This window comes from Olea europaea, unplaced genomic scaffold, assembly GCF_002742605.1.
Source record: "Olea europaea var. sylvestris unplaced genomic scaffold, O_europaea_v1 scaffold399, whole genome shotgun sequence".
NCBI lineage: Eukaryota > Viridiplantae > Streptophyta > Magnoliopsida > Lamiales > Oleaceae > Olea > Olea europaea.
In genome coordinates, this window is record NW_019259490.1 from 69,298 (window position 1) to 84,499 (window position 15,202).

General features: G+C 32.2%; 2 protein-coding genes and 1 long non-coding RNA gene across 3 annotated transcripts in view; 1 reads left to right on the top strand and 2 right to left on the bottom strand.

The window, feature by feature from the left end:
* The window catches only part of LOC111387346, an 84,910-nt gene that overhangs the window by 20,756 nt on the left and 48,952 nt on the right, over positions 1-15,202 (bottom strand). The window lies entirely within an intron of this gene.
* On the bottom strand, positions 6,216-11,105 carry LOC111387349. The gene is made up of 3 exons (XR_002701390.1): positions 10,841-11,105; positions 6,802-8,451; positions 6,216-6,716 (listed from the first exon to the last, which is right to left on the bottom strand). It is a non-coding gene; the product is annotated as an uncharacterized LOC111387349 (long non-coding RNA).
* On the top strand, positions 13,214-15,161 carry LOC111387347. The gene is made up of 5 exons (XM_023011904.1): positions 13,214-13,720; positions 13,905-14,248; positions 14,381-14,449; positions 14,530-14,661; positions 14,745-15,161. Exons 2-5 carry the CDS (start codon positions 13,940-13,942, stop codon positions 14,874-14,876), a joined length of 642 nt encoding a protein of 213 aa, XP_022867672.1. The 5' UTR covers positions 13,214-13,720; positions 13,905-13,939; the 3' UTR covers positions 14,877-15,161.

Below are 15,202 nucleotides of genomic sequence, written 5' to 3' on the forward strand. Positions count from 1 at the left end.
AATCAGTGCATTGATTGGAAAAGTGGACAGAAAATCAATGGTGTAGATTATGTCACATGAAAGAGTGTAACGCATAATGTAACATACAATGTACTCGTAGCAGCTTTGATAGAAATTAGCCAATTTAGGAGTTTCTTGCTTAAATGAGGAAATCCACTCTTTAAGCGAGAAATTAAATTCTAGCACTTGCACTAAACATCATAAAGTCCAATAAGAGATAAATATATACTGTTATGTTTTATGTGATCCTTGATGGAATGTTTTAATTTTGACTGCTTTTTACTTATTCACATTATCCATAAATATACGAGGTTCATAAGTAAAAATAAGTTTAATTCTACTTTTGAGAGATTGTTAAACACATTAGCAACATCGATTCAAGCTAGCAATGATCCAATTTTGGGAAATTGACAATTAAAGTGGAAAAACAGTAGTGGAGTTGATGTACATAACCTTTTCATAATCAACTTTTTCTTCAAAATTCTCGTTCGAAGTTTAGTTTAATTTAGTTAATTCTTAATTGAAAATCAAAATTCACTCAAAACTTGGCTAGTTCGGATAAGGTTAGATTTAGGCTCTATATGAGCCCATTATTATTATTATTATTATTATTATGAAAATGAGTATTATAAATGATTTTTTTTGGATTACGAGTAAAATTATTTTATTGAAAGAATGTGTAATTGAAAATGAGTTTAGAGAAGAATGAATTTTTTAGAATTGCAACTCGAACAAGGGCTTATATGATTTCCTAGCTAGGTATAAATTATCAAGGGAAAAATACTTTTTCACACACTATTAATTGTCCATACTATAGTAATACCTTATACTCATTGGTTTTAGACGAAAAACATAAAAATAGATTATTTTTATTTATTATTATTAAACTTTCAAGAGAAGGTATTTATTTGGAAAGGATCAAAATTGGAGAGAGAGAAAAGTAATATCCCACTTCGTAGTTTCACCTAAAAAGTATCTTCCCTTTTACTACACAGACACACTTTCTCACCTTTGTATATTTTCTAATTCTTCTTCCCAGATCTCTCCTAAAACCATAAAAGCTCTCATTTGCTTTATCATGTTTCCTTCAAGAAATGACCATAATGCATGCCACTTTCTCTGGTAGCAACCGTGAAATGACCTCAAGAATTAGGTCATTGTTCAAGGGGCGGTGCTTCATGAACAACCCTCTAGACAACCAGAGGGTCATGTGGCACCCCCTATTGAGGTTTTGGAGGGGGGGGGGGGGTGGCGTTCAAGTGGATTTTTCCTTGTTCAAGTTTTCATTGCTTTTGTAATTGTATAATGATTCAATATTGTTGGAAAATTATTAGTTTCATAAAAACTTCAATTTCATCGAGTTCAATATATATTCTAACTGTCCAATTCTTGATAAAAACATCGTAATACACGAAGAACTAAAATTTCCAATTTCCAAGTCTATTTGGTTTAATTTTCGTTATTACTTTATTCAAATAACACATACAAAAGCATAAAAATATTTAAAATATTAATTGACTTTTAGCATGGAAAGTATAGTAGATCACACCTGTAACTACAAGGCTGGCTCTGAAAATTTAGAGGTCCTAGGTGACTATTTATTATGAGGCCCTCCAACATAATTTTTTTTCCAAGTGTAATAACATTTAAATAGAATAATGCAACTTGTACATAAGTCGTTATATAATGATTTATGTACAGATGAGATGCCCAAAAGAGAGTAGAATTTTTTTTTTTTAAAATTTAGTTGAAGAAATTTCGATTCGATCATAGCTCATCACATCTTATGTATGTAAATCATTATGTAATCATATTATGTATATACAGTACAATCAATTTAAATATTTAGCCCTTGTTTGATCCCCATTTTGGGGAAAATAATACATTTTGAATAGTAGATTGATGGAGAATGTATTATGAAAAATTAAAGAAAAGTTTTGAATTTGGGTGTAATATTATTTTATAAAAGAATTTGTGGTTGAAAATGAGTTTTAAGAAAAATTGAATTTTTTAAAGAATGAAAATCAAACAAGAGCTTAAATAATTAACACTTTCATATTAAAAAAAAAAAAAGACTTTATGCAATTCAAAGTAACATGTAAGTATATAGTTACCAAAAAGAAAAAAGAAAAAAAGAAAAGCAAAAAAAAAAAAAAAAAACCCATTAAGCAAATAACCCAAAAGGATAAGAAAAAACCCGATTGCAAAACCATAAGTCGAAACAATAACCAGATGCAATATAATTAAAAGAAAGTAACACGAGCAAAACACCAATGAGGAGTAATTATACAAACACCAAATGGAGAAAGTGGATCTCATTGTGATACAAACTATTCTTCTGACAAGATGCAATTAATTAATCACCGTCCTTTTCGCTGTTTATAACTCCAATAATGAATGTAGATTAATTTAGATTTAACAAATTGATCATTGTCTCAAAAACTATCATCCTAGGTCTACCCAAAAAAATAAAAATAATAATAAAAAAATAAAAAAATTAATACAATAAATCAACCGTAACTACTTTCTCTTTCAATAGCTGGTATCTTGGCCATGTCCAAAACCACTCAAAAATCAAGAACCCACTTTTTAGTTTTTATTTCAACAACACAAAATAAAAATAATCACTCTTTTGTGACCAAACATTGAACAACAAAAGAAACTATGGCCTGCATTCTGCCATCTTTCTTCAATTCTGCTCCAATTTAAAGAAAAATCCCCAGATATTGTTTTTCACCAACAACCTTCTTAATTGTAACTACCTTCTCTTTCAATAGCTGGTCATTCTCTTCCTCTAGACCCTTCTTCCTCAACCCCAATTCCAATATTTGCCTAAAATCCTCAAAAACATAAAACAAGTGAATTTAGAGTATAAATATTTTCCCAAAAGGGACAAAACAATAGTATAAATATTACCTTGAGTTTTTTGGATACCTTCAAGAGAATCAAGATGCACCAGTTGTGGGTGGGAAATTGGAAATTTATAGATTTTTTTGGTGACGAAAGAAAAAGATAGATCGTTCATTTCCTCTCTTTTTAAACGTGTATTATTTTTCTTAAGGATATAAGGGTTCTGGATTGGGCTCATTTTTCCTCGAGGCCCAAGGCAATGGCCTAGTTTGCCTTGGGCCACGGCCAGTCCTATAGTAACTATTATGTCTCGAGTAAAAAACAATTGTAAAATCATGAAATTTGTAGCTAAGTTTCACTTTGGTAAGTTCCAATGAAGTCACTTAAATATGCCACTCCCTTTTTCTCCGATGAGTAGGGTAAGCTCCACTTTGATTTTGCTAAAATTAAAGTGAAATTTCACATACTGATATTTGTTAACAAAGTGAAATTTCACTTAAAGTTCAAGTACTTAAGTTAATTTTGCAAAAAAATGTAATTTCATATGTTATGCCAATTGTTGAAAAGCGTTCCCAAACAACTAGAGCTACTGAACTTTTAATAAACGTCTAATTGAGCCACTCTTTGATTTGGATAGAAATTAGATTTTTAGTAAATTTTGATAAAAATTAGTAAAATATGTGATTGAAAAGTGAAAAAAGTTATAGATCTTATAAAATGTATGACTAAAATATAAAACAAAGTGTGGAGTATTTCAGTTTACTTATTATGATGTTCTTTTAGGACATCTCAAACCAGGGGTGGAGCCAGGATTTACGTTTAATGCGGGTATAATTTTTCGACACCGAACTTTGAGGTTTTGGTTATAGATTTAATGATGATAAAAAAATAAAACAATATTAGAATAATACTAAAAACGACATAATTTATATATTAAACTTGTTCCTTGCGAGTTTTCATATTTTGATATTATCGTACAATAACTTCATTATCAAGCTTCAAAAATATATCACCATATTTTACTATCTATCCTTTACGATACTCATTACAGAAAAGACTCTCTCAACAAAAGCAGTAGCAACCGGTAAAATCAATGCCAAAGTCAGTCTGTAAACCAATGGATATACCCTATCTTTCTTTGTCAGAACTAACTTCTTCGCAAGATCACCAAGGTCATTCAACCCTTCAAACTCTTTATTAGAACGCATGTCAAAAATATAAGTCTCAAATTGATTGTTAAGTACAATGACATCTACTACAAAGAAATCTAATGGATAAAACTCAACAAGTCTAATCAAACTTTTCTTCCTTTTCGCTGTTTATAACTCCAATAATGAATGTAGATTAATTTAGATTTAACAAATTGATCATTGTCTCAAAAACTATCATCCTAGGTCTACCCAAAAAAATAAAAATAATAATAAAAAAATAAAAAAATTAATACAATAAATCAACCGTAACTACTTTCTCTTTCAATAGCTGGTATCTTGGCCATGTCCAAAACCACTCAAAAATCAAGAACCCACTTTTTAGTTTTTATTTCAACAACACAAAATAAAAATAATCACTCTTTTGTGACCAAACATTGAACAACAAAAGAAACTATGGCCTGCATTCTGCCATCTTTCTTCAATTCTGCTCCAATTTAAAGAAAAATCCCCAGATATTGTTTTTCACCAACAACCTTCTTAATTGTAACTACCTTCTCTTTCAATAGCTGGTCATTCTCTTCCTCTAGACCCTTCTTCCTCAACCCCAATTCCAATATTTGCCTAAAATCCTCAAAAACATAAAACAAGTGAATTTAGAGTATAAATATTTTCCCAAAAGGGACAAAACAATAGTATAAATATTACCTTGAGTTTTTTGGATACCTTCAAGAGAATCAAGATGCACCAGTTGTGGGTGGGAAATTGGAAATTTATAGATTTTTTTGGTGACGAAAGAAAAAGATAGATCGTTCATTTCCTCTCTTTTTAAACGTGTATTATTTTTCTTAAGGATATAAGGGTTCTGGATTGGGCTCATTTTTCCTCGAGGCCCAAGGCAATGGCCTAGTTTGCCTTGGGCCACGGCCAGTCCTATAGTAACTATTATGTCTCGAGTAAAAAACAATTGTAAAATCATGAAATTTGTAGCTAAGTTTCACTTTGGTAAGTTCCAATGAAGTCACTTAAATATGCCACTCCCTTTTTCTCCGATGAGTAGGGTAAGCTCCACTTTGATTTTGCTAAAATTAAAGTGAAATTTCACATACTGATATTTGTTAACAAAGTGAAATTTCACTTAAAGTTCAAGTACTTAAGTTAATTTTGCAAAAAAATGTAATTTCATATGTTATGCCAATTGTTGAAAAGCGTTCCCAAACAACTAGAGCTACTGAACTTTTAATAAACGTCTAATTGAGCCACTCTTTGATTTGGATAGAAATTAGATTTTTAGTAAATTTTGATAAAAATTAGTAAAATATGTGATTGAAAAGTGAAAAAAGTTATAGATCTTATAAAATGTATGACTAAAATATAAAACAAAGTGTGGAGTATTTCAGTTTACTTATTATGATGTTCTTTTAGGACATCTCAAACCAGGGGTGGAGCCAGGATTTACGTTTAATGCGGGTATAATTTTTCGACACCGAACTTTGAGGTTTTGGTTATAGATTTAATGATGATAAAAAAATAAAACAATATTAAAATAATACTAAAAACGACATAATTTATATATTAAACTTGTTCCTTGCGAGTTTTCATATTTTGATATTATCGTACAATAACTTCATTATCAAGCTTCAAAAATATATCACCATATTTTACTATCTATCCTTTACGATACTCATTACAGAAAAGACTCTCTCAACAAAAGCAGTAGCAACCGGTAAAATCAATGCCAAAGTCAGTCTGTAAACCAATGGATATACCCTATCTTTCTTTGTCAGAACTAACTTCTTCGCAAGATCACCAAGGTCATTCAACCCTTCAAACTCTTTATTAGAACGCATGTCAAAAATATAAGTCTCAAATTGATTGTTAAGTACAATGACATCTACTACAAAGAAATCTAATGGATAAAACTCAACAAGTCTAATCAAACTTTTCTTGTCAAAAGAAGAAAATGAATCTTGTGGACATAAACAAGCTACACAAAGGAGTAACTCTGTATTTACCTTCGAGAAACGATCATTCAATTCTTGAAGTTGTAAATCGAAGACAGAATAGAACAAATCTACTCAGTAATGATGTAAATTTGTAATTTCAGGAGAATTACGCTGAGAGCGACCATGAAGTGCAAGGCGTACAACAAAACACCAATGAGGAGTAATTATACAAACACCAAATGGAGAAAGTGGATCTCATTGTGATACAAACTATTCTTTTGACAAGATGCAATTAATTAATCACCTTCCTTTTTGCTGTTTATAACTCCAATAATGAATGTAGATTAATTGAGATTTAACAGATTGATCATTGTCTCAAAAACTATCATCCTAAGTCTACCCAAAAATATAAAAAAAATAATAAAAAAATTAAAAAATTAATACAATAAATCAACCGTAACTACTTTCTCTTTCAATAGTTGGTATCCTGGCCATGTCCAAAACCACTCAAAAATCAAGAACCCACTTTTTAGTTTTTATTTCAACAACACAAAATAAAAATAATCACTCTTTTGTGACCAAACATTGAACAACAAAAGAAACTATGGCCTGCACTCTGCCATCTTTCTTCAATTCTGCTCCAATTTAAAGAAAAATCCCCAGATATTGTTTTTCACCAACAACCTTCTTAATTGTAACTACCTTCTCTTTCAATAGCTGGTCATTCTCTTCCTCTAGACCCTTCTTCCTCAACCCCAATTCCAATATTTGCCTAAAATCCTCAAAAACATAAAACAAATGAATTTAGAGTATAAATATTTTCCCAAAAAGGGACAAAACAATAGTATAAATATTACCTTGAGTTTTTTGGATACCTTCAAGAGAATCAAGATGCACCAGTTGTGGGTGGGAAATTGGAAATTTATAGATTTTTTTGGTGACGAAAGAAAAAGACAGATCGTTCATTTCCTCTCTTTTTAAACGTGTATTATTTTTCTTAAGGATATAAGGGTTCTGGATTGGGCTCATTTTTCCTCTGAGGCCCAAGGCAATGGCCTAGTTTGCCTTGGGCCACGGCCAGTCCTATAGTAACTATTATGTCTCGAGTAAAAAACAATTGTAAAATCATGAAATTTGTAGCTAAGTTTCACTTTGGTAAGTTCCAATGAAGTCACTTAAATATGCCAATCCCTTTTTCTCCGATGAGTAGAGTAAGCTCCACTTTGATTTTGCTAAAATTAAAGTGAAATTTCACATACTGATATTTGTTAACAAAGTGAAATTTCACTTAAAGTTCAAGTACTTAAGTTAATTTTGCAAAAAAATGTAATTTCATATGTTATGCCAATTGTTGAAAAGCGTTCCCAAACAACTAGAGCTACTGAACTTTTAATAAACGTCTAATTGAGCCACTCTTTGATTTGGATAGAAATTAGATTTTTAGTAAATTTTGATAAAAATTAGTAAAATATGTGATTGAAAAGTGAAAAAAGTTATAGATCTTATAAAATGTATGACTAAAATATAAAACAAAGTGTGGAGTATTTCAGTTTACTTATTATGATGTTCTTTTAGGACATCTCAAACCAGGGGTGGAGCCAGGATTTACGTTTAATGCGGGTATAATTTTTCGACACCGAACTTTGAGGTTTTGGTTATAGATTTAATGATGATAAAAAAATAAAACAATATTAGAATAATACTAAAAACGACATAATTTATATATTAAACTTGTTCCTTGCGAGTTTTCATATTTTGATATTATCGTACAATAACTTCATTATCAAGCTTCAAAAATATATCACCATATTTTACTATCTATCCTTTACGATACTCATTACAGAAAAGACTCTCTCAACAAAAGCAGTAGCAACCGGTAAAATCAATGCCAAAGTCAGTCTGTAAACCAATGGATATACCCTATCTTTCTTTGTCAGAACTAACTTCTTCGCAAGATCACCAAGGTCATTCAACCCTTCAAACTCTTTATTAGAACGCATGTCAAAAATATAAGTCTCAAATTGATTGTTAAGTACAATGACATCTACTACAAAGAAATCTAATGGATAAAACTCAACAAGTCTAATCAAACTTTTCTTGTCAAAAGAAGAAAATGAATCTTGTGGACATAAACAAGCTACACAAAGGAGTAACTCTGTATTTACCTTCGAGAAACGATCATTCAATTCTTGAAGTTGTAAATCGAAGACAGAATAGAACAAATCTACTCAGTAATGATGTAAATTTGTAATTTCAGGAGAATTACGCTGAGAGCGACCATGAAGTGCAAGGCGTACAAACATATCATCCATGTTGGGTATATGAATGTAATGTTGTTGACAAAAAGAACATACTTCTTCCAAAAAGGAGTCTCACCCTTCATCTCTCATTATTTAGAGTCGTCGTTTGCACAATCTCACCAATTGCATTGCATTCACAATATCTTGATCTTTCTTTTGCAATGCCTTTGACAGTTCATTTGACATCCCCAAGACACTTCTCATCAACTGTAGATTAAATGCAAAATCAAATTTTGGTATTGATTCCAATAAATTTGTTGCATCAGATCTTTGATCACAAGAACAAGATTCATTTTCAACAAACATTGCAATTACATCTAAAACAGAAGAGAACATGGCAAGCAAGCTGAACAAAGAATTATAATGTGAACTCCATCGTGTATCACCAGAGCGCTGAAGGGTCGTTTCTTGATTAAGTCCCCGTCCACTTAAAATCTCACCTTTTTCCAATGCCTCAACAATAAAGTCTAATTATTTTTCTCGAAGAAGATCACAACGTTTGGAAGATGCTCCAACAGTATTTATCATGTCCTCAACCACATGAAAGAAGTTAGTAATAGGGATGTTCTTCTTTGCCACAGCTACAAGCGCAAGTTGGAGTTGATGGGCAAAACAGTGAATGTAAAAGGCACATGGACTCTCCTTCAAAATTAGTGTTTTCAGACCATTAAACTTACCTTACATATTACTTGCTCCATCATAACCTTGTCCTCTCAATCTAGACATGCTCAAGTTATATCTAGAAAATACCTTATCAATTGTAGCCTTAAGTGATATAGTCGTGGTACTTGTAACATGTTCAATCCCTATGAAGCGTTCATTGACATGCTCACTATTGTCTACATAACGTAAAACAATAGACATTTGCTCCTTCATTGACACATCACGAGATTCATCAACTAGAATAGAAAATAGCGAGTCGCCAACATCTTTGATAATAACATTGATCATTTCAATAGCACAAGCATTTACTATATCCTTTTGAACATCAGATGATGTCAATTTGCAATTGTGAGGAGCATTTCCCAATGTGATGGCATTAATAACTTCATTATGAGCAGCCAAAAATTGCAATTGCACTAAGAAGTTACCTAGATTGAGAGAATTCTTAGATTTATCATGACCTCGAAATTAGTGCCCTTGTCGCAAAAGAAGTCGAACACAATCAATGGATGCATTAAGATGTGTAACATATGCACTTCTTGCTTGTTTTGATTGTTTGTAGAAAACTGATTGAATGTGTTGCTCTTGATTCATCAACACTTCACACTTAATGCGAGCTTAATTATGTCCACTATCATGAAGTTCAACATGAGTATGAAGCCTTTTTTTTTATCTTTCCAATATGTAAAACCTTCACCAACAAAAGACTCACCTCCACCTTGCTTTCCAGAACTTGTTCTGAAAAGATAACAATATTATCTACGTTCTTTTTTCGTTGAAAGTATCTATTCATTTGATATCTGGATTTAAACACTTGATATCCAATTATTATTGGGAGTGAGTGACAATAATTCATAATGACAAAAGAATCATAAATTCACAATTTCACAATCTCAAATCGCAATGCAATTCACATTTCACAATTTCACATTATCAATCCAATTTCACAATATCAATTCACCTTATCAATCCAATTTAATGCTCCATTCAGACAAATTAGCGGAATTAAGGACACAAATAGAACAGACTATGAATTAGTATCCAAAACAAATAAATTATTTTAATAATGAAGCTTCCAAGTTCCATCATATGGGTTAGTTCGAGGAGGTATGGGTTGGTTTTGCATAATTAATCAACTTGTTATATAGTAGTAATTAAATATTAATCATTAAAATCCACGAACCCACCCATATTGTACCTTATCTAATACGTAATACAATATTTAGGTACAAGATATTATGGATCATGAGTCAGGCCCTAAATGAATCTTGTGACTTTGCTTGGCATCCAAAGCTTTTAACTTTTGCCTAATTTTCCATGCTTAGGCAAGAATTTATTCTAAGCTTGTCCTTGTAGAATTGATTTACAAATCAGAACAATATCAGGCATCTAATAAGCAAAAACATATTTAATATGACTATTATTGTATCTTTAATATAATTATATTGTCTTAAGTTTCTCGATACTAGTCTGGATAATTGTAACATTATATAAAGGCCTAGCCGAGAATACAAGCCACCGCACTTGGGTGACAAGATGAATAACGCTAATTGTAGGACCCGCGGCTTGGAAACAACTTAATTTCAACACTTTTATTTTATATTTATTTTTATTCCGTGGGTTTTCTATTATTCTTGCTCCATAAAGTGAAATATGAAACTCATTCCTCTATTTTTTGGAGCTTGGGTGTATCGCACTTGGGAGAGCAGATATCAATTAATTCCTAGTTCCCACTCCATAAAGTGAAATATGAAACTCATTCTTCTTAGTTTTTGGAGTTGGGGTATTGCACTTGGGAGCGAATATAACGGTTCATTTCTCTTGTGCGGTTGTGCCTAACTTTTACTAAAATGACAAGTAATTCAGCAATGGAAAATTAATAAACACACTGCACACAAATTAACTCAAATTGAAATCAAAGTCAGTAAGTCACCTTCACCTTCTTCGTTCAATCGTTCTTCTGCTGGGCTACGAGCGGCGAGCCTACGGCTTCTTTTCTTCAAATTGAAATCAAAGTCAGTAAGCCCCTGCTGCCTATAGCTTCTTTTCTTCAGTTCTTCTTCTTTAGAGGTGGCAACTGGTGCTTGGCAGGGGCAGAGTTTCGAGAGAGGCAGGCGAGAGTCGAGAGATGGAGAGAGACACGATTCAAGGGTTTGGTTTGGTTTTGATTTCAATTAAAATGGGTTAATTGAATGATTTGAATCCACATTCCGGGTCTGGGTTGGCAAACGGGTCATGGGTTGTGGGCAATTGAGCTTCCATCTGGATTGGACATTTAACCAGGCTTTAAAAAAAAAAAGATTTTTTTTTGGGCCTACTGGAGCCCAAAAGTTCAGAGCCCACACCGGACCTAATGGGGCTCCGCCCCTGTCTCAAACGGAGACACCAAAATGGCAAAATATCATAATGATGCAAAAATATGGTACAAAGCTCCACCAATAATGCGAAGGAAATATTGCCATTTTGCTCTTTATTTGTTATACAACAAATTTTAATAACTAATTTAATTTATCATCATCGCCGTTATCATCATCATCATCATCATCATCATGTGCATTTGTAATAAATTTTAGTCATGTAATCAATATTAATAATTAAGGAATGAATTAAAATAAATGTACTTGATAAATTTAAGTAGTAATAAAATAAATAATTAAATAAATTTTGAGATAAATAAATTGTTAAGTACTAAAAAATTAAAAAAACAATGACATGGTTCATTGGCTACAACTTTTGATGTTTGAATCGAAAATAATTTTCATTTTAGTGCAAAATTTACATTGCAAATGCAAAATTGATTTCAAATTTCGGTGCAATGACTGAAGATGGTCTAAAGATAATCCACTCAATTTTTGTCTCAAATTTACCATATGCCACTCTGACACTATAGTAGTCCGCACATTTCTAAGCCTAATTTTAAGCAGATTTTACAGTTAGGTCTCGTTTGGTACTTATTTTTTTTTAAAATGTATTTTTTCTCTTTTCTTTTCAATCACACATTTTTTATTAAAATAATATTACACGTAAATCAAAAATTTTTTTATTTTTTATTTTTCAACCACACATTTTCCATTAATTTACTATTTCAAAATGTATTTTTATAAAAATGACTCTCAAACATCCTCTGACAAAAAAGGTTAGTCCCACGTGTCTCAAATGTTTCACGATTTACGAGGTGCTTGAGTCATAAAAGTCCTCAAAAATATGACTCCTTTCGGTTGTAGTAAATGCATCAGCGCGCGAGTACAAGCTCCATCACCAACTAACAAAAATCTCATGAACCCGCCATGCATTTTTAATTCTGAAACTTCGTTTAGAATAAATTTAAACGAATACATCTTTGAGAAGAATTATTCTTTTAGTGGGGACGGGTTCACGTTGCCATGTTTGGAAGAATTATTCTTTTACTTATATGTCAAATCTCCTATTGTTTATTGAAAGAATTATTCTTCCTCTACAGTCGAGGTTGACAACCGATAATGTATTCGCAGGAGCAGGGGCGGAGCTAGGATTATTATTCAGTGCGGGTAAAAAAATTTTGATGTGTCCGTATCCTTTACATTCTCTAACAATTCTCTTTCTATTGTTATCTTTACGACAAACAGAGCCGTGCTTGCTTTGATTATCTACTTTTATAGAGCCATGATTTTGTCTAGCAGTATCGTGTCACTTCTTTCAGAGATAAAATTTTATGAAAATTTGTCACATGGTATAATTTTTTGTTATTGAACTTTTTTATTACATCTACGACTTCTAGATTTTCTATTGTGATTTGATTACCTCTTTGTAATCAAACAAGTTTTATAGAAACTTTAGAATTTTCCTTTGTACACAAACTCCAGAAGCTCAAAATTCGTCTATGATTGCTACTCTCTAATATCAAATTGTTAAATTTAAATATTAAAGAAACAATTAAATTGATGAAAATTTATGTAATATTTTGTTACAAAACACACACTCTCTCATCAAATATCATTCCACGCTACCTCAGTTGACTTTTATCATTGGGTGGATCACTCATCAAAAGCAATTTTCAGAGACCAAAAATCATCCTCATGAATATCTAATCAATTTTTTCAATTACCAAATGGGATAAAGCGGGTGATTTATTTATTTATTTCAGAAAAACAGTATTCATTCAGAAATTTTGAAAAAAGACAATCTTTTTTTATGATTTCTACAGGGAGAAAGAAGAAAAAGGGGTGAAAATGACATTTTCTTAATTGATTACATCAGAGTGTGTATATATATATATATATATATATATATATATATATATGTCCTCAACAACACTTAACCACTTTGCTGCAAATTCAGTCTCTCTCTCTCTCTCTCTCTCTATCACAACACTCAACCCACTGTCTCTCACTTTCTCTGTTTCTCTTCTCATTCTATCAACTCTCTGCGACCAGCTTCTCTCACACTCCATATATATACACATTGTAGCACCAGAGCACCTTCAAGATTTTTCATTGTTGATGATTTACTCACTTTTATGAGCTTTTGCCTTCCAGTTTGTGAGCACCCGAACCGAACTGAAGTGTGAAAGGAAATGAGCCAAAGTTCAGTGGACCCTTCATAGCTCCGCCCCTGCGCAGGAGGAAGGACCCACGATTTTTTTAATCTGCGTGTATCATCCGAGGTTGTCGACCCCATTGTACATGGCACAACTCTAATTGAAAAGGCATCACTTTCATTTTTGAAACTCCACTCAAGGTTCTTTTTCAAGAACTTCGATAGGGTCATTGAGAAACCGAAAGTCTTTGCATTGCTTCAATTCATTACCTGTATTCACAGTGAATGATTTAACCAGGTTAGTTCAAGATTAAATTTTGTTTATTTTTCTTATTAAATTGAAGATTTTTCTAGTGTTTAATCCGAGTAAAAATCTAATCAAGCCTTGTGAAGTGAATTTCAAGAAAAATCTGTGGGATTTCTTGGTATTGTTGTGCTCTTAAGTTCTTATTTTGATATTGCTATTAATTATTTGGATCTAGTTGCATGATTTGGGGAATATTCCTGATATGATTATATGGCATGTAGAAAGAATTGGGTGAAAAAGAGGTTGATTGGTGAAAGATTAGCAGTGTCTAAGATGGCTGGATATGAAGGAATGGCGACAAGTTCTGAGGTGAAATCGGGTAAAATGATATTCGAGCCAATTCTAGAGGAAGGAGTTTTTCGTTTCGATTGTTCTGCGGATGATAGAAATACTGCATTCCCGAGCATTTCTTTTAAGAATTCAAAAGAGAGGGAGACGCCAATTATGAATGTTCATAAAATTCCAACATACAATCCCACATTTGAATGTTTTATGGGACAACAGATAGTTAATATTGAGGTAATACAGTTTATCATCATTCTTTAAGCATTGCCCATTCTTCTATATCATTAAAATGTGATTCAGCTTCAATTTTTACCTTGTACAAGTTTACACGTTTTAAATATTGGCGCGAAATTTTCTGTGTTTTAGTTCCCGTCTGGTACCTCTTTTTATGGAACTGGAGAAGTTAGTGGGCAGCTGGAGCGGACGGGGAAGAGAGTAAGTCACTTGATCCAGCTTTTCGTCACTAAATTATGAATGACCGTTCTTGAAATAATTTCTATTTTTACTATGAACGGATTTTTACTTGGAACACCGGGAGCTATGGTACGGGAACAACTCCCTTGTATCAATCCCATCCTTGGGTTCTAGCAGTTCTCCCTGATGGAGAAGCATTAGGGGTTCTTGCGGATACTACACAACGATGTGAGGTACTTGATATTTCTTGGTTAGCTTGTGAGACTAATTGTTAGATAGCAATTGCTTTTCAGAAGTCTGGTCATTGTTTGAGCAGGTTGACTTGAGGAGGGAATCAAATATAAAGATCATTGCTCCATTATCATATCCATTGATCACATTTGGTCCGTTTGCTTCACCAACAGATGTTCTTATGTATTTTGCCCGGGCTGTTGGTAATTATCGATAATCACACTTTTCATTTTCTGGTCCTCCTAAATATTTTTGATGTCTCTTCTTAAATGACAAACTGCCAACTTATTATTTAGCTTAGAATTCCTTTTCAGCATTTCCTTCTAGGATATTTATTTCCTAAAACAAACTTCTGAAGACTTATACTATAAACCGGTTTAATCAATTTTGATAATTGTTGTCCCAACAAATTTGTTCCCCTGGTGTCGTGCAGATTCTTAAAGTAAGTGACGTATAAATATTAGATTCTGTCATTTGAGAACAAGAATGGCAATATCAGATAGTTAAAAATGCTATTGGTAAAATGTGTTATGTTGTTACATA